Source organism: Sapajus apella, unplaced genomic scaffold (assembly GCF_009761245.1).
Source record: "Sapajus apella isolate SASKATOON/1434 unplaced genomic scaffold, GSC_monkey_1.0 scaffold85, whole genome shotgun sequence".
Lineage (NCBI taxonomy): Eukaryota > Metazoa > Chordata > Mammalia > Primates > Cebidae > Sapajus > Sapajus apella.
Genome location: NW_022437025.1, coordinates 256056 through 283155, shown reverse-complemented (window position 1 = coordinate 283155; position 27100 = coordinate 256056). Strand labels below are relative to the sequence as shown.

General features: G+C 39.4%; 2 protein-coding genes across 5 annotated transcripts in view; one reads left to right on the top strand and one right to left on the bottom strand.

Moving 5' to 3' along the window:
* Positions 1-9446: 9446 nt before the first annotated feature.
* On the top strand, positions 9447-9923 carry LOC116533938 (40S ribosomal protein S17). Its single transcript, XM_032253849.1, has one exon. The coding sequence runs from the start codon at positions 9476-9478 to the stop codon at positions 9881-9883; it is 408 nt and encodes a 135-aa protein (XP_032109740.1). The 5' UTR covers positions 9447-9475; the 3' UTR covers positions 9884-9923.
* Positions 9924-16515: 6592 nt separating this feature from the next.
* The window catches only part of LOC116533931 (zinc finger protein 141), a 132509-nt gene continuing 121924 nt past the window's right edge, over positions 16516-27100 (bottom strand). The window contains exons 4-5 of one of the 4 annotated variants that reach the window (XM_032253843.1): positions 19441-19992; positions 16516-17376 (exon numbers count right to left, since the gene is read on the bottom strand). In XM_032253843.1, coding sequence (XP_032109734.1) covers positions 17300-17376; positions 19441-19992 — 629 coding nt within the window. In that variant the 3' untranslated portion in view covers positions 16516-17299. Of the gene's footprint in view, positions 17377-18250; positions 19993-20576; positions 20651-23990; positions 24016-27100 lie in introns of those variants that run through there. The other 3 variants (XM_032253840.1, XM_032253842.1, XM_032253839.1) reach the window with 3 other exon arrangements.

Sequence of the window (27100 nt, the reverse complement as noted above, 5' to 3'; positions counted from 1 at the left end):
CAAAAGCATTTACAATCCCAAAAGATTACAGGCGATGCCTGGCCAATGCTCCACTTTCAAATAATACCAAACATTGCATTAAAAAAAAACAATGCATATTGCATTATTCTGAAATATTAAGTTAGGATTAAATACGTAATATTTACATTTTTATTGATGTATAACTATGCATACAGAAATACATCCACAATAAATTATTAATGTAATGCTCAATAAATTATAACAAAGGTAATACATTTGTGTAACCACCTTTGTTTTTGCCCACAAACCACTTCCTCTTTTTCTCCTCCCCAAATGTAACCGTAGTCTTAAGAGCTAAAGTTATAGATGGTTTCTCCTTTTATACAAGTGTTTTATTAGACAATATTTTAAACTTATACATAGTAACCAAAATAGTATAATAGGCTGATGCTCAGCCTCAACATCTAGTAATTATGTCTCATTTCTGTTTAATTTCTACTTCAACTCCTTCCCTATCCCCACTTTATTGTTTTTAGTTATTTTCTGTAAGATAAGATGTATATGCATTGAAACATACAGTCTTTACTGTACCTTTTTGATAAATCAGTATATCCATATAAAGATTTACTGCCACTTAACAATTATAATGTGCATATGAATCACCTGGAAATATTTGAAATACAGATTTTGATACAATATATCTGGGTTTTGCCTGAAAATGTGAATTTCTAACAAAGTACAGATCCATAGAGCACATGATAACTAGAAGGTCTCTTCTGTTTAAAGTGTATAAAACTTGATGAATAAAATTGAGAAAAATTGACCTCAGATAAAGGAAAAAATCAAAATGCATGTGCAATATGCATCCGGAGGAGCATTTTGTCAACAACGACTCATAGTTATATGTGACCTTTACTGAATTGCCCAAAATTCAGTCATTTATATACCAAGGGCACATAAATTTGTTTCCTATTATAATTATATTTAATGCCTTTATAAAATCTGTTTTCTTATAAAATTAACAATATTTTATATGACATTCTAAGTTCCATTTATATTAAACTTAAGCTTACATAATTTTATTAGGCAGTGTCTGTGTGTCTACCACTGAATATTCTTTTGGGTTCCAGCATATTCACCAAAGCCGAGAAGCACAGATTGACTAGACACAGGATGTTCCCTGTGTCTTTATCTTTCTCAGTTCATAAGTCAATCAAGTCAGGTGAGAACTGAGATTATGTATTCACTAGCATAGAGTCTCATGGACCCTCTCTTCAGAGGGAAAAGAGACTAGAAGATTCTTTTAGGGAGCAGTTCCTGGGACATAGGCTAAACTGCCGAAGGGGTGAGGGCTCTGACCAGCAGGTACAGACTTCTCAGAAGAGAAAGATGAAACAGCCATTGTAAAACTGGAACTCCATCATCCCTTGTCCCATCTCATTAAGACAATTCTGAGGGATTTTTCTGGAACATGTCTGGATGGTGGAGGTTAAAAGACAATGTGGGCTTTGACGGGACTTGGGTTAAGATCTGTCACGGGAAGGCAGGAGGCCAGTGTTCAGCATCCGAGTTTGTGTTCTTGAGGATAATGAGTTGCCATTTTAGAGGCAAATCTACTTTCAATAAAGAGTAGGCTAGAGAGTCTGAATGGCTCCCAGATTCCATTTATGGTTCTTTCAGGGGGTGAGGTCAGGAAAAGATCAGAGTCTTTGGGAAATTCTGGGAAGTCTGTTTTGGAAACCTGGAAAGACCTCTTGCCTTGTGCCTGAATGCTTGATTTGCTGTTCTGGATTTATATATTCTTGGCAGCCAGAGAGCCAGGTTTGCATTTACACCAATACAGCTGTGAGTCAGAGGCTGAAGTGGGTAGGACAAGCGTCTTGGTGGCAGGCTAGGGTACATTATGACAGCAAGCTTCAAGACTGTTTACAGTCAGCTTGGCAATCAGGGTTGAGTCCTAGCCCAAGTGCTTGGATGCAGCATGGGGCCAATCAATAAACCCACCTCCAATCCTTTAGCTATTTATGAGGTAAAAAGGAGCCCAGTTCATGTCTTGATGGGAGGCTGTACCAGGGATTTAGATGACACCCTGGATTTCTTGACTTCTGACTTGCTTATAAGAACAGGTTCGCCGGACGCGGTCGCTCAAGCCTGTAATCCCAGCACTTTGGGAGGCCGAGGCGGGTGGATCACGAGGTCGAGAGATCCAGACCATCCTGGTCAACATGGTGAAACCCCGTCTCTAATAAAAATACAAAACATTAGCTGGGCATGGTGGCACGTGCCTGTAATCTCAGCTACTCAGGAGGTTGAGGCAGGAGAATTGCCTGAACCCAGGAGGTGGAGGTTGCGGTGAGCCGAGATCGCGCCATTGCACTCCAGCCTGGGTAACAAGAGTGAAACTCCGTCTCAGGAAAAAAAAAAAAAGAACAGGTTCAGGACAGATGTATTCTTGGATGTGTGGACAGTCATTACCCTGCTAGAATGATGTGGGAGAGACTACAGTAAAATAGGTGTTAAGGGCTGGACACGGTGGCTCATGCCTGTAATCCCAGCACTTTGGGAGCCTGAGGCGGGTGGATCACAAGGTCAGGAGCTCGAGACCATCCTGGCTAACACGGTGAAACCCCATCTCTACTAAAAATACAAAAACAAAATCAGGCCGGGCGCGGTGGCTCATACTTGTAATCCCAGCTACTCAGGAGGTGGTTGAGTTAGGAGAATTGCTTGAACCTGGGAGGCGGAGATTGCAGCAAGCCGAGATTGCTCCACTACACTCCAGCCTGGGCAACAGAGTGAGACTCTGTCTCACACACACACACACACACACACACACACACACACACAAAAGGTGTTAGAAACCCCTGACAATAAAGAAAAAAATCACAAACTCAATTAAAAAATACACAGAACTTATAAAAATTACACATTAAAATAAGTAAAAATGGCCATTTTTCATAAGACATCTGACTTCAATGGTGGTTAGGAAAAAAAGCTACAAAATATATGGGTTTTGTCTGACCATCAGTTTGGGAAATTAAATGTTTTCTAATATTGTCCCTTTTTATGAGCAGTAGAAACACACTGTTCATACTTGCAAAGTGTATACATGTTCAATAACCTTTTGAAAGATAATTTAAAAATATGTATCAATAGTTGAAAGAAGCCAAGCATGACAGCTCACACCAGTAATTTCAGCACTTTGAGAGGCCAAGGTGGGCGAATTGGTTGAATCCAGGAGTTCAAGACTGGGCTCAGTTACGTGTCAAAGCCTCGTTATCTAAAAAAATGCAAAAAAGATCTGGGTGTTGTGGTGTGAGCCTACGGTTCCAGTTACTTGGGAGGTTGAGGTGTGAGGATCAGTAGAGTCTGGGAGGTACAGGTTGTAGTGAGCTGAGTTTGTATTATTGCACTTCAGCCTGGACAACAGAGTGAAACCATATTAAAAAAAAAAAGTTGAGAGTTACGTGTTATTGCATAAAGGATTCTACCTCTTGAAAGGCATCTCATAAGAACACTTGAGCATCTGCACAGAGATGCTCACACTAGCATGTTGTTGGTGGGTATATACATAATAAATAAGAAGAAACAGAAGTGGAAGTAAAAGGAAAGGAAAAGAAGAAGGAGAAGAAGAAGAAGAGGAGGAGGAGGAGGAAGAAGAGCACACATATATGTGAACTTTTTGGGTCAAGAACACCTAGAAAATATTTTTCTTGGCCAGGTGTGATGGCTCTCGCCTGTAATCCCAGCACTTTGGGAGGCTGAGGCAGGGGGATCGCAAGGTCAGGAGTTCAAGACCAGACTGGCCAAGATGGTGAACCCTGTCTCTACTAAAAATACAATAAAAAATCAGCTGGGTGTGGTGGCAGGCACCTGTAATCCCAGGTACTCAGAAGTCTGAGGCAGAGTATTGCTTGATCCTGGGAGGCAGAAGTTGCAGTGAGCCAAGATTGTGCCACTGCACTCCAGCCTGAGCCACAGAGTGAGACTCTGTCTAAAAAAAAAAAAAAAAAAAAAAAACTTTCTTGACATTGGGAAAGAATTGAGAAAGAATTTTTGGCTAAGTCCGCAAAAGCAATTGAAAGAAAAACAAACATTGACAAGTGGGACCTAATTAAACTAAAAAGCTTTTGCACAGCAAAAGAAGCTATCCACAGAGTAAACAGAAAATCTATGGAATGAGAGAAGATAGAAAATCAAAAAAATAAAAATAAAAAGAAGATAATTGCAAACTATGCATCTGACAAAGGTCTAACTTCCAGATTCTGTAATAAATGTAAACAACCAAAAAAGAAAAAAAAAGCCTATTTTAAAACGAGCAGAAGCATGAGCAGATACTTATCAAAGGAGAACTTACAAGCACCCAACAAACATGAAAATATGCTCCACATCACTAATCATCAGAACAATGCAAATCAAAATCAGAGTGAGATATCATCTCATATCAGTCAGAATGGCTATGATTAAAAAGTCAGAAAAGACAGATATTGGTGAGGCTCTGGAAAAATGGAACACTTATACACTCCTAGTAGGAATGTAAATCAGTTCAGCCACTTTTGAAAGCAGTATGGAGATTTCTCAGAGAATTTAGAACTACCATTTAATCCAGCAATCCCACTACTGGGTATTTATCCCAAAGAAATCCAATTATTCTACCAAAAAGACATATGCACTCACATGTTCACTGCAGCACTAGGCACAATAGCAAAGACATAACATCAATCTAGGATCCTATCAGTGATGGGTTGGATTTTAGAAATGTGGTACATATATACCATGGAATACCACGCAGCCATGAAAAGAATAAAATTATGGTTTTTGAAGCAACATGGATGCAGCTGAATTCTAAGCAAATTTATGCAGAAGTAGAAAACCAAATAGTGAACTTTGTCACATACAAGTGGGAGCTAAATGTTGGGTACACATGAACATAAAAATGGCAATAATACTGGGTCTACTAGATGAGAGAGGGAGGGAGGGGAAACATTGAAAAACTGTTAAGTACTATATTCAGTAGCTGGGCTCATGCCCCAAACCTCAACATCACACACAATATGCACATCAAACAAACCTGCTTATGTACCCCCTTAATCTAAAGTAAAAGACGATAAACAAGTTTACAGCCATAAAACTTATCATTGCTCCACTCCTCCCTCCTGGGGTCACAAATGGCTGTTAGAGAAGAGGATTTGAAGGTCCAAATACCCTCAGTGAAATAGGCATTGCTAATGCAAAATAATTACCAATGTGGGTACCACCCTCTCACTCTAATTGACTCAGGCTGGTCATATGAATATTTTCCTTGAAAATACGGTCATATGAATATTTTCACTTCTTTACACAGGGTGCTCCTTGAATAAACCACTTGGAGACTTTAAAGAAATAAAAACAGGGCTACAGTTTCTCTGTAGGCCACTCTGCATCTAAATGCCACTCTTTCCAGTGTTCTATTTTCTCTCCACCACTCTGTGTAAAAGTGTCTCACCCTGCATTTCCCATTTTGCTTTTCCTATGGGGAAGTTCTCTCTCAATCTTCGTTTTGCAAAAACAGTCCATGTCTCATATTCCATTTTCTGAACCCTCAGCTTAGTCAAGTCCATTGGAATTTTTAGAAAGAATGTTAGTGCTATAAAGGAATCTTGTTAAAATGTGAAAGTCATCTGACATGAGTGTGGCAGAACTCCACTCCAGAGAAAGTGGATTTTCTTCCTCTGACCAGGCCTGAAGTCTCCTTCCTCAAGACCTTTACAATGCTAGGATTCCCTTGGAAATTCTAAGACTCTTACTTTTTCCCTCCAATGCAGAAAATCATTGTTTTTCATTTGGGATGGAGAGAGAGAAAAAAAGAGGCTGGGTGTGGTGGCTCATGCCTGTAATCCCAGCACTTTGGGAGGCTGAGGCGGGTGGATCACGAGGTCAGGAGTTCCAGACAAGCCTGGCAAACATGGTAAAACCCTGTCTCTACTAAAAATACAAAAATTAGCCAGGCGTGGTGGCACACACCTGTAGTCCCAGCTACTTGGGAGGCTGAGGCAGGAGAATTGCTTGGACCCAGGAGGCAGAGATTACAGTAAGCCGCGACAGAGCCATTGCACTCTAGCCTGGGTGACAGAGCAAGACTCTGTCTCAAAAAAAAAGGAAAAAAAATAAGAAGCAGAAGAAAAGAGAAAGTGAAGACAGGGTAAAGGCACATATGCATAAGCACAGTGACCATGTTTTTACCATGGGCAACACACATGTTCAAAAAACCAACAGAAGGTGGAAAGGCCTACACATCGGGATGCAAGAACCTCTAATCTTCATCTTCTCCATGTAGCCTGGGGTATTGCTGCTTTTTATTTATTTATTTTTGAGATGGAGTCTCCCTCTGTCGCCAGGCTGTAGTGCAGTGGTGCAATCTCAGCTCACTGCAACCTCCACCACATGAGTTCAAGTGATTCTCCTGCCTCAGCCTCCTGAGTAACTAATTTTTGTATTTTTAGTAAAGACGGGGGTTGTTTTGTATTTTTAGTAGAGACCACCACGTTGGCCAGGCTGGTCTCGAACTCCTGACCTCATGATCCACCCGCCTAGGCCTCCCAAAGTGCTGGGAATACAGGTGTGAGCCACCATGCCCGGCCATGAAGGCCTTTTGAATACAAACATGCACACATGCACACATACATACATATATCTTGGATGTTAGCCTTTTAATTAAGCTGACTTTTAACCATTAAGCTCCTTTAAAAAATCCTTTTAAATCTTTTTTTTTTTTTTTTTGAGACCAAGTCTTGGCCATCACCCAATTGGAGTGTGATGGCATGATCTCAGCTCACTGCAACCTCTGCCTCCCGGGTTCAAGCGATTCTCCTGCCTCAGCCTCCCGAGTAGCTGGGATTACAGGCGCCTGCCAACACATCTAGCTAATTTTTGTATTTTTAGTAGAGATGAGGTTTCACCATGTTGGCCAGGCTGTTCTCGAACTCCTGATCTTGTGATCTGCCCACCTCAGCCTCCCAAAGTGCTGGGATTACAGGCGTGAGTCACTGTGCTCAACCAGAAAAAATCCTTTGAAATATTATTATCATATTTTACCTAGGACAAATTGCTGCTATTTCAGAAATCCAAGTATCAAACCAGAAAGAGCTTGATCTAGGTACCCAAACCCAAGCTGTCATAGTTTAAATGAAAAAAAAAAAAAAAAAAAAAAAAGCAGGACCTTAGCTATTGAACTGCAGTGTGGGATGAAAGCCACTGCTCTCAGTTTGGCCCAGCCAGCAAAAAGGTGGTCTTGTTATGTAAATAAAGCCCCTTCAGTAGTTAAAATAAAAAAACTTCCCTTTTTTTTCCTTTTGCTGAGCAATTTTTCTCCCCCAACTATATCACATTTTTTTGTGGGAATTTAGCCACTTTAGAGGCCTTGTTCCCCATAATTTGGAACTTACCTTCAGATTTGATTAACTTGGATAGAGTTGGGCAAACCTGATGAGAAAAAGACCAAAACAACAACAAAATCAGAAACAAACAATAACAACAGAAAACCATTAAGCAAAACAAACACTTACACAACTGATATGATTACTGAGCACTTTAATGGTAAGGAGAAATTAAGACCAGCTGGTTGTTAATCTTAACTTTATCCAGGACAAACCTCAATTCAGTTACTTAGTTAGGGTTGAGTCTCAGGCTGTAGACTGCACTCTACCATTCTAGAAGCAGGAAAAAAAATAACTCATCTTCCCTGTTGGAAACAAGCTCAAACTCTGAAAAACTTGCCTTCCATGTTAGAAACAAGTAAAACTCCAAAAAAAAAAAAAAAATGGTTGTGGGGAGTTGTACAACAAAATAGACTTTGGATATCAACTAAATTTTGAGAGGTCAGAAATTCTCTGGAGGAAGACCTCAGCAAATTGTCCTATTGGTTTGAGGCATAAAGTTAGCTCATGCTGGTACCAAGCACCAATAGGAGGTTTGTCAAAGGTCTGTGGCATCTCCACTCAGAATCCCTCCATGGTTACCAAATATGAATGCCCAAAATTTGAGACAGATCTCAATTAGTTTAGAAAGTTTATTCCACCAAGGTTGAGGACATGCACCCATGACACAGCTTCAGGAGGTCCTGATGACATGTGGTCAGAGCACAACTTGGTTTTATACATATTAGGGGTGATATGTCAATCAACACATGTAAGATGAACATTGGTTTGGTCTAGAAAAGAAGGACAATTTGAAGCAAAAGTGGGGAAACTCAAAGCAGGGAGGGAACTTTCAGGTCACAGCTAGGTGAGAGACAAACTGTTGCAGTCTTTTGAGTTTCTTATCAGCCTTTCTGAAGGAGTTTATTAGATATTCATTTATTGCAGTGAGCAGAGGTATGACTGAATAGAATGGGAGGCAGATTGTCCCTAAGCAGTTACCAGCTTGAATTTTTCCTTTAGTTTAGTGATTTTGGGGGCCCAAGATATTTTCCTTGAACATGGGCTGGTCCTCTGCCATTGTGTCTTCCTCAAAGATGCTCTGCAACAGGTGGTGGTGTCCTCATTTAATGGCTGAGAAAACTGCCTTGGAGACATGAAAATCCAGAGAACGAAGTCAGCATCAGTGTGGGTCCTCCCACAGTCTAGGCCTGCCTCATTGTCACAGTAGCCCTGGCACACAGTGTGAGGGGCCACAACCAGTTTCCCTGCTTCTGCCCAAGGACCCTGCAGTCTCTTCTGAGCTCAGATGCTGGGCCAGATTGAGGTGTTGGAAACCAAAATCACACAGCACTGTGGGATTTTAAATAATGAAAACCTTCACCCTGGTCTGGGAAGAAGAGTGCCTCAAGGTCTGATCTGGGCCTTCTTTCCTCTTCTAGCTTTCCCATCTCCTCCACTCCCTCCCCTTGCCCTCTGCTCTGGCCAATGTCACTGGGGCCCCTGCATTGCCTTCCCTCTCTGCAGCTCTTCCCTGGGCTGACTTCTCACCTCCAGGATATTTTGTGACTCTCCCCCCGCCCCCTGCATCACCAAGCCCCAGATTCCCTCCTTTCCTCTCTTTCTCTCCTGTCATTGCTTCTCCCTCCTGTCCCAGTATTAACCCAGGGTGATCTAGGGGTCTGGAGGTGTAAGTTTGAAGTCACCCTGAAATGGTCACACACATATTCATTAGACCCTTTGCAATTCCTAAGAGGTTAATAATGGACCTTCCTATTCCTGAGGTGAAGGATTTCCACAAGGACAGGTGACTTAATGAGTTGTGTGACCAGGAGGTGCCACTTTACCAGGCAGGCACTGAAGGGGCAAGGGAGGGAAATGCTGGAAGCACGGACTTTTTTTTTCTCTCTAATCCACAGTGGCCTCACTGTGAACTGGGCTCCTTGTGCCCACTGAAAGGGTGCTTGACCAAGGAGCCACATAACGGCCAACACTGCCACTCTGCAGCCTCCAGTGGGCTCCATTTTGCTCCCTGGTCTTTTTCCTTTTGGGCCCAACTGTCCAGTTTCTTCACCCACTATTAAGATCCCATCTTGCTCTTTCACTAAGGACCCGCCAACATGGGCCGCGTTCGTACCAAAACCGTGAAGAAGGCGGCCCGGGTCATCATAGAAAAGTACTACACGCGCCTGGGCAACGACTTCCACACGAACAAGCGCGTGTGCGAGGAGATCGCCATTATCCCTAGCAAGAAGCTCCGCAACAAGATAGCAGGCTATGTCACGCATCTAATGAAGCGCATTCAGAGAGGCCCAGTAAGAGGTATCTCCATCAAGCTGCAGGAGGAGGAGAGAGAAAGGAGAGACAATTATGTACCTGAGGTCTCAGCCCTGGATCAGGAGATCATTGAAGTAGATCCTGACACTAAGGAAATGCTGAAACTTTTGGATTTTGGCAGTCTGTCCAACCTGCAGGTCACTCAGCCTACAGTTGGGATGAATTTCAAAACACCTCGGGGACCTGTTTGAATCAATGCTGTATTATTTTCAATAAACCTGGGACAACAGCCAAAAAAAAAAAAAAAAAAGATCCCATCTTGTCCTGGTCACTAAAGGCTAGGCTGTCAGGGGCCCTCAGAGCTCAGGTCTCTCCTACACTTTTCTTGAGCCCTGTATTAGTCTGTTTTTATGCTGTCTATAAACACATACCTGAGACTGGGCAATTTACAAAAGAAAGAGGTTTAATGGACTTACAGTTCCACATGGCTGCGGAGGCCTCACAGTAATGGCACAAGGTGAAAAGCACATCTAACATGGCAGCAGACAAGAGCAGAGAGCTTGTGCAGGAAAACTCCTTTTTATAAAACCATCTGGTCTTGTAAGACTGATTCAATATCATGATAATGGCAAGGAAAATACCTGCCCACATGATTCAATTACCTCCCACTGCATCCCTTCCCCAACACAAGGGAATTCAAGATGAGATTTGGGTGAAGACACAGCTAAACCATGTTATTTGACCCTTGGCCCCTCCCAAATCTCACGTTCTTGCATTTCAAAACCAATCATGCTCTCCCAACTGTCCCCCAAATTCTTATTTCAGCATTAACTAAAAAGTCCACAGTCCAAAGTCTCATCCAAGACAAGGCAAGTCCGTTCCACCTATGAGCCTGTAAAATCAAAAGAAAATTAGTTACTTCCTAGATACAATGGGGGTACAGGCATTGCTTAAGTACAGCCATTCCAAATGGGAGAAATTGGCCAAAACAAAGGGGCTACAGATCCCATGCGAGTCCAAATTTCCTCAGAAAATGGGATTTTCTTTTTGATCACACTGTCAGGCTACATATTTTCAAAACTTATATGCTGTTTCCTTTGTAACACTGAATGCCTTTAACAGCATCCAACTCACCTCTTAAATGTTTGCTTAGACATTTCTTCCACCAGATAGCCTAAATGATCTCTCTCAACTTCAAAGTTTCACAAATCTCTAGGACAGGGGCAGAATGCCACCAGTCTCTTTGGTAAAACATAGTAAGAACCATCTCTGCTTCAGTTGCCAACAAGTATCTCATCTCCATTGGAGACCACCACAGCCTGGATTTTATTATTTGTATCAATATCAGCATTTTGGTCAAAGCAATTCAACAAGTCTCTAGGGAGTTTTGAAAACTTCCCATATTTTCTATCTTCTTCTGAGCCTTCCAAACTGTTCCAACCTCTGCCTGCTACCCAGAACCTTACTTTTGGTTATCTTTTGAGCACTGTCTTACTCTACCAATACCAATTTACTGTATTTGTCCATTTTCATTTTCATGCTGCTGATAAAGACATACCCAAGACTGGGCAACTTACCAAAAAAAAGAGGTTTAATGGACTTACAGTTCTACATGGCTTGGAAGGCCTCACAATCATGGCACAAGGTGAAAGGCACATCTCACAGGGTGGTAGAAAAAAGAGAGCTCGTGCAGGGAAACTTTCCTTTATAAAACCATCAGATCTCATGAGACTTATTCACTGTCCTGAGAACAGCATGGAAAAGACCTGCCCCCATGATTCATTTACCTCCCACCGGATCCCTCCCACAACACATGGAAATTCAAGATGAGATTTGGGTGGAACACAGCCAAACTATATCAGGCCCCTCCTGGGCTTTTGTTGTCCTCTGGGTGGACTGGTAACCTCTTCCCCTAGAGGACTCCACCTTCACACAACCCCTCCCAGTCAGTATTCTCCCCTGCTACTCCCCCAGATGCTAATTATTGCTCACTTGAGAGTCCTTCTCATCCTAATTGAAAATTGATGTCTGATTCCCGTTTCCCCTGCATAACCTCTGTGAAAAAAGTCAGATGCCTTAGATCCAAGAGGTTTCTTGCCTGTATTTCCATTCCCAGGCATGTAGACTCCTTCAATTCATTCATGCATGTGTCCAGAGCCTACCCTATTCCAGCCCCTGGGGGTATAGCAATGAACAAAACAATGCCCACATCCTGTGGGAGCCTGAGTTCTAGTTGAGGGAGACAGATAAGAGACAATATGAATAAACAATATATGTAGTGTGACTGATGGTGATAAGGACGGTGGAGAAAAAGAGATTGGGAAAAAGACAGTAAACCCCTAAGGGAGGCATTTCTGCAACTTTAGAGGCAGGTCAGGAACACCTCACTGTGAAGGTGAGACAAAGGGCTGAAGGAGGTAAGGGAGAAAGCCGTGCAGCTATCTAAAGAAACGGCAGTTTAGGCAGAAGGAACAGCAGGTATAGGGGCCCTGGGGGGCCCATACGTTCCAGGAACAGCACAGGGCCAGGGTGGCTGGAAGGGAGCAAGTAAGAGGAGGTGCGGTGGAAGGCAAGCTCAGAGGGGTGATGTGCAGGCAGCATGAGCCAATTCTCCAGTGTCTTCCGGGTCACCTTAAAGCCTTTGGCTTTTACTCTGTTGAGACAGGAAGCCAGTTCGTGGTTCTGTGCAGAGCACTGATATGATCTCACCTAGTGTTGGGTTGCAAAGGGACTTTAGGGGTCAACAATGGAAGTGGAGACCAGGCGGGGGAGAGGGCAGATGGGAGCTCACACCAGGCAATGAGTAGTCATGGGGGATGAGAAGCAACTGGATTCTTATGTCTTGAAATTGGGGCCCACAGGAGGTGGATGTGAGAGAGGAGGTGAGGACAGTGCCTGGTTCACTAACTGGAACAATGGGGTTTGGGGAGGAGGATGCAATGTAGGCAGCCTGCACACAGAATTTAGAGGTTTCTCTCTAGCAGTGTGTCAATGAGTACTTACCTCTGTGACTTTGCACATGCTGGCTTCTGTGCCTGGAAATCTTTCCCTGCCCTGGCAGAACTTTAACTGCCTTCTCGAAAGTCCCTTTGTGAATCTGTCCTGTTGGCCTCCACTCCCCCTATTTCTTTGCTTCATGCACATGCTGGACCTCACGGAAGTTGCACAGCCTTGGCCATATTGTGCCACAGAAATAAGGAGGGCGTGCCTTCCATCCCTGGAACCTGTGTTTCTCAGAGCGTCCACACCTCAGTGTCTGCCATGCAGTAAGGGCTCAACCAAAGACTGACTGGGTACCTGACTGGGGTCTTGCTCTCCCTGTAAGCCTCAATTGGCAGCAATCGCAGAGCTTTGTCTGACCCTGTGAGCCTGTCTGGGTGTTTTTGCTGGATGACATGCACCCCTCTGCCAGGAGTGCATAGACTAGGGTCTGGCTAGGCAGCCGTGGCAGAAAAGAACTTCAACATTGACTTTATCAGGCTGCTGTGCTTTTTTCTGTTGGCCCTCAGCACCTTTCTCATGGGCCATGATCAGCCTCAGGTCTATGTCACCTTCTGCAGCTATGTCATGGTGACTGGGGACACCATCTGAGGCATGTGCCACTGCTACACCACGGCAGGTGTTGGAGGGGTTGGGTGGGGTTAGGAGGGCTGGAGACTATGCCTCTATTTCATGCATCAATTCTCTATCCTTCGATCATCTCCTCATTGTCATTTTGACTCTGTTTACTTCTTTCTGCTCCCCTGAGCATCCATCCATGTTTCCATCCATCCTTTCATCCACTCATCCATTCATCTATTCATCCATCACTTAGCAGAAGGGTTGATCATAAGGCCCCAGGATCTGGAGCCATGAAACCGACACCATGGCGGAGAGGAAATGAAACGTGTTACTCATGTGCTTAAACCAAAAGTCAGTGTTTTCCACCTGCCAGGCACTCCTGCATTCAGAGTGCAGTTCTGCCCTTATGCTGAGCTTATTATTGCCTCTGCAGTTTCATTTTATAACAGAAAAGGCTCAGGCTCCGCAAATGAGGTTCTATAGCTGCGTGGCAGAGTTTGGATTGAAGCTCAGATGTGCAAATGCAGGCATCATTCTCTTCCTTGATTTCTCTATCCCAGGGTCCCAGAGATGCTTAGCTTCTGGGGAGGGTCAGGTCTAATCTTAGTGGAATGTATTAAGACTTTTATTTGATGGAGTCTCACTGTGTCACCAGACTGGAGTGCAGTGGGGCGACTTCGGCTCACTGTACAACGGGGTTTCACAATGTTGGCCAGGATGGTCTTGATCTCTTGACCTCATGATCTGCCCACCTTGGCCTCCCAAAGTGTTGGGATTACAGGCATGAGTCACCATGCCCAGACTAAAAATTTTATTTCTAACATGTATTTTCTCTTAGGAAATTTCAAGATTCTGATGTGTTTTTTCATATGGTGCTTACAATATGCAACTCATTCATATTAATGCTTATTCTACCTTTTCTTATATTTAACACACTTTATGATAGAATCTCACACAATTTTTCTTTTACAAACACAAAAAAACAATACTGACTGACTTATTCCTCTTACCTGTGGACAGTGAATTGCTCTTATCTCAATTAAGTGATCTAAATGTTGCATTGATAAGCTATAAATTACCTCGAACACCCCAGTTAAAAACAATTTACCATATTAAAAAACTTCAATCTTATCACCAGAACCTAAAGTCCATGTGAAATTACATGGCATGAAAAGACTAGTGAGGAAACTGTAGCCATAACACAAAGAAGAGGAAAAGCTGTGAGGCACACAGAGCTGGGGATAAACACATAAAGACATTACAAAACCAAAGATAATTAGAAAGCAAGAACAGAAATTCTCTTTAAATTCATGAGTTGGTTCTGCAGCCTGGAAACAGATTCCTCTCTGCAGGCACAATTAATGCCATTTCTTCACCATATATATTTTCAATTTTTTACCTGGAGCTACAAACTAACTCCAGGAATATTTATGGCTAATTATGAAGCATCTGTTACAATCCCAGCGTTTTGTTTGTTCACTACAAGAATACATCAAAACATCCCCATGACTTACAAAGTTTTCCCAGTACTTACCTGAACAAATTGGCACAATAAACTCATTTATGTCAGTTATAAAAAGTGAAAGAACAATAACTAAAGAAAACAGCTTATGTAGTGTTCTTCAATTAAAACAACAAAATGAAATGTTCTAACTAAAATATAACTTAATACACACATTATGAAATTACAGCCAAAAATTATTTTGGGCTCACTACTGAATTTTATGAAAATAATTCTTATAATTTCTGACCAGCTCACATAATACTTCATGAAGTGAAAACAAAAAAAGAGAAACAAAGAAATTATAGCTCTAGCATGAGCATCAGACAAATAAAAACAGATAATTTGCATGTGGAGATTTTCAACAACAATTCAATAGACTTTACAATAATTAATTAGATAAAAAATATAGATGTGGTTTCAGAATGTTTTAGGTTTCTAGATTTCTAGTAAATTATCCATGGTATTAATAAAATCTTCTTTGTTCTAATATTGCTATTTTCTTTGGAAAACAGGTGCAAACTCACACAAGCAGAATCGCTCGCTCCATAATTTTCTTAAACCTAATGTTTATCTTTAGAGCAATACATTTATATATTTAACTTCATGTAAATGAAACTAAAGTCTGTATGAGTTTGCAGGAAAAGATGCCACATGTTCAAAGATAAACATAAAACATTTTTAAAGTACTCATTCAGGACTCAGAAATGTATGAATTATAATTATACTCTGATATAATACTACAATCATAATCTTACATTTAAAAATAAAGTGTATAACTGGATTGTGTATAATACAAGGGATAAATGCTTGAGGTGATGAATAACTCATTTACTCTGGTATGATTATTATATGCCTATATAAGAAAATAATGCATATATATCATAAATACACATATTATGTACCCACAAAAATTTTTTAAAAAACAATAGAATGCAACATATGGAGATTATATTCTTCAATGTATTTGCTATTTAAAGCCACTGGGAAAAGAATACTAAAATTTTCATTCAACTATGTTACCATTGTTACCATCTTTTACCTACAACCTTGAGTAAGGAAGGACAGGTTAAAGCTGGTGGCATAATAACACTTCATTCAAGCAACAATTATTTCAACACATTAACAATTTTGTTTAGTTAAAAAATTATGTTCCTGCCTAATATTAAGAGAATTTTAAAATTTACTGCATTTTATTACATAAATGTACAATTGGTAAAACAATTTACCACTAAAATACAGATTATTTTTCTCACTACTATGAAGAAGAATATTACTCTGAACACATCCTCATGAGTCACTCAATATTTTCAACTACAAAAAAGCCTCTCTGCTTAGATTTCCATTGTGGTTCTTTCATTTCTGTCCTCTTTCTTATACAGTTCATGAATAGGCTGGGCACAGTGGCTCATGCCTGTAATCCCAACACTTTGGGAGGCCGAGGTGGGTGGATCATGAGGTCAAGAGATAGAGATCATCCTCGCCAACACGGTGAAACACCATCTCTACTAAAAATACAAAAATTAGCTGGGCGTGGTAGTGTGCACCTGTAGTCCCAGCGACTCGAGAGGCTGAGGCAGAAGAATCATTTGAACCTGGGAGGTGGAGGTTGCAGTGAGACAAGATTGTGCCACTGCACTCCAGCATGGCAACAGAGTGACACTTCGTCTCCAAAAAAAAAAAAAAAAAAAGTTCATGAAGAATGCCTCCCTAACAAAAAATCATCTCTTGTCTCTGATGCAGCAACAATTCATCACATGCTTTCACATAAACAGGAATGCTGAAATAGTATGAAATAATTTGAGTCGAACTATTATATGCTTTTCAAAAAATCTATACTTTTTTTCAAGTGAAAAAAATATACTTTAAATTTAGTATCTCTTCAAAAATCTTTTTTCAACTTATATACAAAGAAATTCTCTAACAGGTTCAACTTTGGATTGCTTTTTCTACTTAATACTCCAATTTACTGTAGTATCTGGTGTTAGCTCCCTAGTTCTATTGTAAATCCTGATGTTTACATAGTCTTAATTTTAGACTAAATATTTCTTTACATTTAATGCATCTACAAAATGTCTTCTCGTATAAACTCTCTAGTGCTTTTTAAGCTGCAGTTTTTTGAACAAATGTTTTTCCACATTTATTTCATTTGTAGGATTTCTCTCCCATATAAATTTTCTCATGTTGAAGAAAGTCTCCTTCAGGGTTTTCCTCTATTACAAGGTGTGCACAATTAAGATCCATGATAGATGTACTGGTACTACAACCCTCTTTATATTTGTATTGTTTGTCTTAAGATTACTCTTCTCTTTAAAGGCCTATATTTTCTAAAAAGTCTTTCATCATAAATTATATTTATAATGTCTTTACGAAGTCTGAACTTTGCTTAGTTTAGTTAGCAAAATGTGAGTAGATATGACTTTTCTACAATTTTTATATTTCTGCAACTTTTCTCAAGTATAAAGGCTATCATGTGCAAAAAGATGAGCATTGGTAAAGAGTTTTGCCACAGTTTTTGTATTTCCAGATTTCTTCAGTAGAAATTATATACAGTAAGATGTGACATGCATTTGAAAGCTTTGCCATTGCCACATTTTTCTTATTATTATGGCTTTTCACCAATATCGTTACTCTTATATTTAGAACAGACTGAGGTGTGGTTAAAAGCTTTGCCACATTTTTTCATGTTTGTAGTTTCTCTCCAGCATGAATTATCTTATGATTTAGAAAGGACTGAGGGAGATTTAAAGACTGCCATATTATTCACATTTGTAAGACTTTCCTCCAGTATGAATTCTCTCATGTTTAAGAAGCCTGGGGTATGGCTTAAAGGCTTTGCCACATCCTTGACATTTCTATGGTTTTATATCCAGCATGAATTTTCTTATATTCATTTCTCTATCTTCTTCTCAGTAAGTTTGTGGAATGAATCTTTAATACCCAAGTATGAATTTTCATAAAGGCATGCAAACTGTCTTAAGGCTTTGCCACATTCTTCACATTTGTAGAACTTTTCCACAGAATGAATTCTCTTGTGTACAGTAAGGGTCTCTTGAGAGCCTATTAAAGGATTTTCTTCATGTGTAGGCTTTCTCTCTGGTATGAATTCTCTTATGTTTAACAAAGTTTGAGGATGTGGTAAGGACTCTGCAACATTCTTCATATGTGAAGGGTTTTGCTCCAGCATGAATTCTCTTATGTTCATTAAGGGCTGAGGACCATTTAAAGGCTTTGCCACATTGTTCACATGTGAAGTTTCTTTACAGCATGAATTATATGTATTAAGGGTTGACGACCAATTAAACGCTTTGCCACATGTGTAGGGCTTCTCTCCAGCACAAATTTTCTTTCTTTCTTTTAAGCAGAGTCTCGCTCTGTCACCAGGCTGGAGTGGAGTGGCATGATCTTGGCTCATAGCAACCTCTGACTCCCTTGTTCAAGGTATTCTCCTGCCACAGCCTCCCGAGTAGCTGGGATTACAAGTGCCCACCATCACACCCAGCTAATTTTTGTATTATTTTTTTTTTCTTTTAGTAGAGATGGGGTTTCACCGTGTTGGCCAGGATGGTCTTGATCTCCTGACCTGGTGATCTGCCCACCTTGGCCTCCAAAAGTGCTGGAATTACAGGCATGAGCCGCCACACCTGGCCTTACAAATTTTCTTATGTTGATTCACGATTGTGGACCATTGAAAGGCTTTGCTACATTCTTCAAATTTGCAGGGGTTATCTTCAGTATGAATTTTCTCTTATTCATGGGTCAGGACTGTTTTAAAGGTTTTGTCACATTCTTTACATTTGTAGGGTTTATCTACAGTATGAATTTTCTTATGTTGACTCAGGAGTGAGAACTGTTTTTTATTTTTTATGTTCATTCAGATTTGTGGACCATCCACAGGCTTTGCCACATTCTTCCCATTTGTAGTTTCTCTCCAGTATGAATTATCTTGTTTAGCAAGGTTTGAGAATGAGGTAAAGAACTTCATAGTTGACACTTCCGGGGTTTCTCTCCAGTATAAATTTTCTCATGTTCATTCAGTTTTGTGGACCATCCAAAGGCTTTGCCCACATTCTTTAAATTTATAGGATTTCTCTCAAGTATGAATTTTCTTATGTTTATTCAAGTGTGAGAACCGTTTAAAGGCTTTGTCACACTCTTTACATTTGTAGGGTTTATCTACAGTATGAATTTTCTTATGTTGACTCAGGAGTGAGAACTGTTTAAAGGCTTTGTCACATTCTTTACATTTGTAGGGTTTATCTGCACTATGAATTTTCTTATGTTGACTCCGATCTGTGGACCGTCTAAAGGCTTTGCCACATTCTTCACATTTGTAGGGTTTTTCTCCAGTATGAATTTTCTTATGTTCATTCAGGACTCTGGACCGCCCAAAGGCTTTGCCACATTCATCACATTTGTAGGGCTTCTCTCCAGTATGAACTTTCTTGTGTTCATTCAGTTTTGAGGACTGTCTAAATGCTTTGCCACATTCTTCACATGTGTAGGGTTTCTCTCCAGTATGAATTCTCTTATGTTTAGTAAGAGTTGTGGACCTATTAAAGGCTTTGCCACATTCTTCACATTGGTAGGGCTTCTCTCCAGTATGAATTCTCTTATGTTTGGCAAAGTTGGAGGATGAGGTAAAGATTTTGCCACATTCTTCACATGTGATGGGCTTCTCTCCAGCATGAATTCTCTTATGTTTAGTAAGGGTTGTAAACCTATTAAAGGCTTTGCCACATTCTTCACATTTGTAGGGTTTCTCTCCAGTATGAATTATCTTATGTTTAGCAAAGTGTGAGGATGTGGTAAAGATGCTGCCACATTCTTCACATGTAAAAGGTTTCTCTCCAGTATGAATTCTCTTATGTTCATTAAATATTAAAGACCATTTAAAGGCTTTGCCACAGTCTTCACATGTGTAGAGTTTCCCTCCAGCATGAATTCCCTTATGTTGAGTTAGCTGAGAGAACTTCTGAAATGATTTGCCACATTCTTTACATTTAAAGGGTTTCTCTCCAGTATGTCTTGTCTCACATTTGTTTGAATTTGAAAACTTACCAAAAACTTTGACACGTGCTTTACATTGAAATATTTTGCTCTGGGTAGTTGACAAGCATTCATTAAATTCATTATAACCTCCTTTCTGCACCTTACACTCATTCAAACTTTTACAGCCTTTTCTTAATTGTAAATTCTCATGTCCACACTTCTCATATCTTCTCAGTATAAGTCTGTGGAATGAATCTTCTATGCCCTCCACTGGCCAATGGTCTTGGGTGAAAGGAGAACACATAGCTGAAAGAAAAAAATAACAAATTATCCCACTTACTAGACTCATATGAAAATAGTTTACAAATCTTATATAATTAGACAAAGTACATTAGTAAGATGGCGTAACAAAATACCACAGGCCATAATTCTTTTACAGACATATACATGCGGCCAGGTGACTCATGCCTGTAATCCCAGCACTTTGGGAGGCTGAGGTGGGCTGATCATAAGGTCAAGAGATCGAGACCATCCTGGCCAACATGGTGAAACCCCATCTCTACTAAAACAACAAAAATTAGCTGGGTGTGGTGGCACATGCCTGTAATTCCAGCTACTTGGGAGGCTGAGGTGGAGAATAACTTGAACCCAGAAGGCGGAAGTTGCAGTAAACTGAGATCACGCCACTGCACTACAGCCTGGCGACAGAGTAAGACCCCGTCTCCAAAACAAACAAACAAACAAACAAAAAGGCATATACATGTAACAAACATATACTAACAAAAATGCCTTTGTGTGAAATCTATAAATGAGTTAATTGTATGCAATGCCTCATGTAAGCACAATGCCAAGAGCCACATGGAACAGGAAGGAAAGTTTGTTACATTTACCCACCAACAGCTCTTCCTTCTCCCCAATATAGTATTGTGCGCTTAGGAGTAAACTGTCAACTCCTGGCTTCATCCTTTAAAGAGAAGAAAAATACTACACACATATCCTTACTTCTGGCTTTTGGGGGTCTTTACAAAAAATGGTTTCTGTCTCCAATAACACAGAGTGCTGAGAGAAGTGGTGGTATACTTTGTAAATGTTTCAGGAGCAGACTGCAGTGCTAAATACAGCCAACAGGTAGAACAAGTGATTAGACTCTTAAGAAGAAACATGAAAAACCCTTTTAACTGAAAAACAAACACAAAATTTAAGACAATACACATCCCTAGAACATGTATGAGGTTCCCATACACTCTATATCAAAGACAATTGGTTTTAGACTATGTCAGGAAAAAGCTACACTGTAAAGATTGTGACAAACAGCTTTTTGTTAATGCTCAAATAACAAGCAAACATTACAATGTATACAAAATATTGAACATGGTCCGACAATTTAAAAATTTTCAGAAAAAAAAATGAAGTACAAATTTTAAAAATTTAACGTGAATAAAGCCCAATGAGCTAAATGGTAACATGACTAAATATAATTTAAAAAATCAAAATATTAGTGAAAACATTAAAAATATTTTAAAAATCATGGAGGTAAAAGATACATGTATGTATCTTGACTGAGGAATGACTGAGGAATTTTTTAATAATGACTGAGGAATTTTCAAAAAATTGACTGAGGAATTTTCAAAATTAATGACAGGAATTTTCAAAAGTAAAAAAAGGATGTAAAAAATGGAAGAAGCTCGGCCCGGCTTGGTGGCTCATGCCTGTCATCCAAGCACTCTGGATGCCAAGGCAGGCGGATCACCTGAGATCGGGAGTTCAAGACCAGCCTGACCAACATGGTGAAACCCCGTCTTAGGAAAAAAAAAAGAAGAAGCTCAGCAAAATTCAACTAGGACACACACAGAGATGTATAACAAGGCACATATATAAGCAAAGTTTCAAAAGTCAAAGAGAAAAATGGACTCTTATGAGCAGCAAAGATAAAAGTATTATGTCATTTATAAGTATGCTCTTGTAAGATAACCAGTGAATCTGTCAACAACATTTTTTCAGAGAAGAGAAAGTTGTGATATAGTTAATGTGCTGAAGGAAAAATAACTTCTAAATGGGAATAATAAAACCAGCAAAACTGTGCTGAAAATGAAGAAAAAGTAAAGACTTTTTAAGATAACCAAATGCTGAAAGTGTATTAGCACACCTGCCTTATTAAAAAAAGATGCTGAAGTATCTTCCACTGAAAATAACATGATGCAAGAAAACATAATCATATGAAAATACATAACTTTCTGAAAAAGATATGCACATACACAAAGTTCTGTATCATTATCATAATAGTGTAAAAAACTTTATTCTCTAAAGTTTCAAAGACAAAAGCAAAAAAATGATTATAAACAGTTCACCATAATCTGGTAATAAAAATACAACAAAAAATAGGATCAGTGACATCAATAACAACATTGAGGGAAGATGCAATAAGGAAGAATTTTCAAATGAAGCCAAAGTTACATTTTTACCAGTTTAAAATATATTATTTTGGTCAGGCACAGTGGCTCACACCTGTAATCCAAGCACTTTGGGAGGCTGAGCTGGGTGGATCACAAGGTCAGGAGATCAAGACCATCCTGGCCCCAATGGTGAAACCCCATCTCTACTAAAAATACAAAAAGTAGCTGGGCATGGTGGCATGCAACTGTAGTACCAGGTACTCAGAAGGCTGAGGCAGGAAAATCGCTTGAACCCAGGAAGCGGAGGTTGCAGTGAGCCGAGATCACACCATTGTACTCCAGCCTGGGTGATAGAGTGAGAATACATCTCAAAAAAAAAAAAAATACTTTATCTTTCAGAAATTTTACAGAATTCCCAAGATACCACAAATAAAGTATCTGTATAGATATGCAAAAGTATAAGAAGTCCTATCAATACAAAAATCTAAAAGATGAATAGGAAGACCGAAAAAGAAGATAAGGGACAAAGATAAAATAATCCAGTAAAACAATTAAACAAGTAAGCTTTTCTATTTCAGCAAATTATTCACATATTTATGAAGTTAACTTTCCATTCAAAATACATGCACCAAACAAAGGGATTCCAAAAATTAAAGAACAAAATGCAACTTGTTTTTCTACAAGTCACTTGAGGTCTAATGATTAAAGGAGACTGAAAAAGGCAACATGAAAGAAGACATTTCATGGAAACAACCAAATAAGAGAAGAGGCCTAACTAATATAACACAAAATACATTTTAAGTCAAAAACTCTATTTCATAAGATATACTTTAACTAAAAGCTCATAAGTGGCAAAGGAGGACATTAAACAATAATAAAAAGCTTCATTTATTGAAAACCCATGACAAATGTGTGTAGACATATATTAATGTGTGTGTGTAAGTGTGTGTGTGTATCTTACATTAGGGTTCAAAATATATAAAGCAAATACAGAATTAAAGTAAGATATAGGGAGCAATATAATTGTAATAGGATATTCAATATTTCAATTTCTGTAATGAATAATGAAACAAGACAGAATATTCATAAGGGAATAGAAGACTTGAAAGCAGTATAAAACAATTGTGCCTAACTGAATTGTAGAGAACACTGCTCAACAACAGAATAGCTCATACAATATTCTCCTTGATAGACTACATGTTAGGGCACAAAAAAAGTCTTAACACATTTTTTTAAATTGAAATTTTACTGATCCTTTTAATGATCAAACTGGAATGAGAGTAGAAATAAAAGAAAAATAATTCTCACATTTATAGAAATCATACAACATACTCTTAAACATGCTTTTGGTTCAATGTTTAAAATAATGAATGCTATGAAGATGTCTAAACTGCTCAATGTAATGTACAGATTAAATGCAATCCCTGTCAAATTCCTAATTAAATTCTTGCAGAAAAAGAAACAGCAACACCAAAATTATATGGAATTTCAAGAAACAATGAAGCACTCAAAAATCTTCAGAAAGAGATACAATGTGAAAAATACCACAGCTCCTGATATCAAAACACATACAAAGCTAAAGAGTTAAAACAATTTGGTAAGTGTGTGAAGGTGAACACCTAAATTGATCAAATTTGACAAAAATATAAACTCTCACATATATGGTCACATGAAGAGTAATTTGGATACTCATAATTGTAGCACTGTTACTGAAAGCAAGTAAATGAAAGCAATGCAAATTTCTCTCACCAAATAAATGGGTAAATATAATTTGAAATATTAAAATAATGAAATATTACTGTTTGTAAAAAGCAAAAAATATTCTAACATGTATAATTAAGATCTTAATGACACTGTGCAACATGAAATAAGTCAATCACAAAGAGACAGAAATTTTATGAGTCAACTTACATGGCATATCTAAAGCAGTCTGACTCTAAAATAGAAAACAGAACAGTTTTTGTAAAGGGCCAGAAAACAGAAAAAGTGGGTAGTTGTTTAATGTGTATTGAGTGTTTGCTCTGCAAAATAAATGTATTCCAGAGATGTAGTGCATAAGAATATCAATATAATACAACTAAGATGAATATTTAAAAATATTTAAGATTGTAAAGTTTATGTGTTTTTGACAATTAAAATAATATCTAAAATATGAGATACAGATATATGACAGTTTTTGAAATTATCTTCAAATCACTAAAGTGTTTCTCCCATACACAGAAATATAGATTTACAAAGAGAGGGTAAAATTAGGAGGACTTCAATGACTGCCCAGAAGCACCACTGTATACACTCAAACAGAACAAGTATATAACTCATAAACAATACAAAAACAATATGCATACAGAACAAACAGACTCATATTGGAAACAGACATATGACTAACCCATATTTGACTTGTGTTCCAGTCTTACAGTGTACATAGTTGAATGCTGTCATACATTAAAATATAAAATGAAACATCCTTATCTTGTTCCAGATCTCAGATAAAAAGTTTTCTGCTCTTTCCTAACCAGTATATCAGCCATTAATCTGTCATATATGGTCTTTATTGCATTGAGGTACATACCATCTATACCTAATTTGTTGAATTTCTTAAATCACAAAGGCATATTCAATTTTACCAAATGTTGCTTCTACATTCACAATAAAAAATAAAGATGTTGGCTGGGCCCAGTAGCTCATGCCTGTAATCCCAGCACTTTGGGAGGCTGAGGCAGAAGGAACACCTGAGGTCAGGAGTTCAAGAGCAGCCTGGCCAACATGGCAAAACTCTGTCTCTACTAAAAACACAAAAGTTAGCCAGGTGCAGTGGCACATGCCTGTAATCCCAGCTACTCAGGAGGCTGAGGCAGGAGAATTGCTTGAATTCAGGAGGCAGAAGTTGTGGTGAGCCAAGATCACACCACCGCATTCCAGCCTGGGTGACAAAGCAGGACTCCATGTCAAAATAAATAAAATAAAATAGGCCGGGCGCGGTGGCTCAAGCCTGTAATCCCAGCACTTTGGGAGGCTGAGGCGGGTGGATCACGAGGTCAAGAGATCGAGACCATCCTGGTCAACATGGTGAAACCCCGTCTCTACTAAAAATACAAAAAATTAGCTGGGCATGGTGGTTCGTGCCTGTAATCCCAGCTACTCAGGAGGCTGAGGCAGGAGAATTGCCTGAACCCAGGGGGCGGAGGTTGCGGTGAGCCGAGATCGCACCATTGCACTCCAGCCTGGGTAACAAGAGTGAAACTCTGTCTCAAAAAAACAACAACAACAACAACAACAAAAACTGAAAAAGACATAAACATTGAAAGATATTTTTCCTCATGAATTGAAAAAATATTATAAAAGTGGTCATACTACCCAAAGTGATCTATAGATTCAATGCCATCTCTATCAAAATACCAGACTTTTTTCACAGAAATAGAACAAGCTTAAAATTTACAACAAACAACCAAAGACCCCCAAACAGCAAAAGTAATCCTGAGCAAAAAGAACTAAGCTGGAGGCATCACACTACCTGACTCCAAAATATACTACAAAGCTATAATTAGCAAAACAACAGGATACTGTCATAAAAACAGATCGAACTATCCAGTGAGCCTAGTAAATTCATGAACCTAGAGGCAAGTGATTTTCAAGAAAGATGTCAAGAATATACATTTGAGGCTGGGCGCAGTGGCTCAAGCCTGTAATCCCAGCACTTTGGGAGGCCGAGGCGGGTGGATCACGAGGTCAAGAGATCAAGACCATCCTGGTCAACAAGGTGAAACCCCGTCTCTACTAAAAGTACCAAAAATTAGCTGGGCATGGTGGCGCGTGCCTGTAATCCCAGCTACTCAGGAGGCTGAGGCAGGAGAATTGCCTGAACCCAGGAGGCGGAGGTTGCGGTGAGCCGAGATTGCGCCATTGCACTCCAGCCTGGGTAACAAGAGCGAAACTCCGTCTCAAAAAAAAAAAAAAAAAAAAAAAAAAGAATATACATTTGAAAAAAGTTTTTTCAATAAATGGTGCTAGGAAAATTGATTATCTACATGATAATAAAAAAATGATACTAGGCCCCTAGCTCTTATGATATAAAAAACTCAATCGCACATAAAGATTTCAATGTGAAACCAAAACCTATAAAGCTATTTGGGTAAATATAGAGAAAGGCTTTACACATATTACAGAGAAAAAAATTTTTAAGTAAGACCTCAAAAGCACAGGCAAGAGGCAAAACTATGCAAATAGGATTACAACAAACTAAAAATGTTTTGCACAGTAAAGAAAACAATTAACAGAGTGAAGAGATAATCTACAGAATGAAAGAAAATGTTTACAAAATGTATACATAACAAAAGATAAATTTGTAGAATATATAACAAACTTAACAACAACAAAATACACAATTTAAAAATAGAGCAGAGACCTTAAGAGATTTTTTTTTTTTTTTGAGATGGCGTTTTGCCCTTGTTACCCAGGCTGGAGTGCAATGGCGCGATCTCGGCTCACCGCAACCTCCGCCTCCTGGGTTCAGGCAATTCTCCTGCCTCAGCCTCCTGAGTAGCTGGGATTACAGGCACACGCCACCATGCCCAGCTAATTTTTTGTATTTTTAGTAGAGATGGGATTTCACCATGTTGACCAGGATGGTCTCGATCTCTTGACCTCGTGATCCACCCGCCTCGGCCTCCCAAAGTGCTGGGATTACAGGCGTGAGCCACCGCGCCCGGCCAATGACCTTAAGAGATATTTTTTAAAAGAAATACAAATGGCCAAAAAGTACTTGCAAAGATGCTCAACATCACTAATTATAAGAGAAATGCAAATCAAAACCACCATAAGATACCATTTCACTACACTTATAGAAAGATAAAATGTAGTGAGAATGTACAGAAAAGGAAACACATACTAAAGAATATGTAGGGCCGGGCGCGGTGGCTCAAGCCTGTAATCCCAGCACTTTGGGAGGCCGAGGCGGGTGGATCACGAGGTCAAGAGATCGAGACCATCCTGGTCAACATGGTGAAACCCCGTCTCTACTAAAA

Bases quoted from the DNA above. Each gene is read 5' to 3' on its own strand.
- LOC116533938 (XM_032253849.1), top strand. From the start codon at position 9,476: ATGGGCCGCGTTCGTACCAAAACCGTGAAGAAGGCGGCCCGGGTCATC.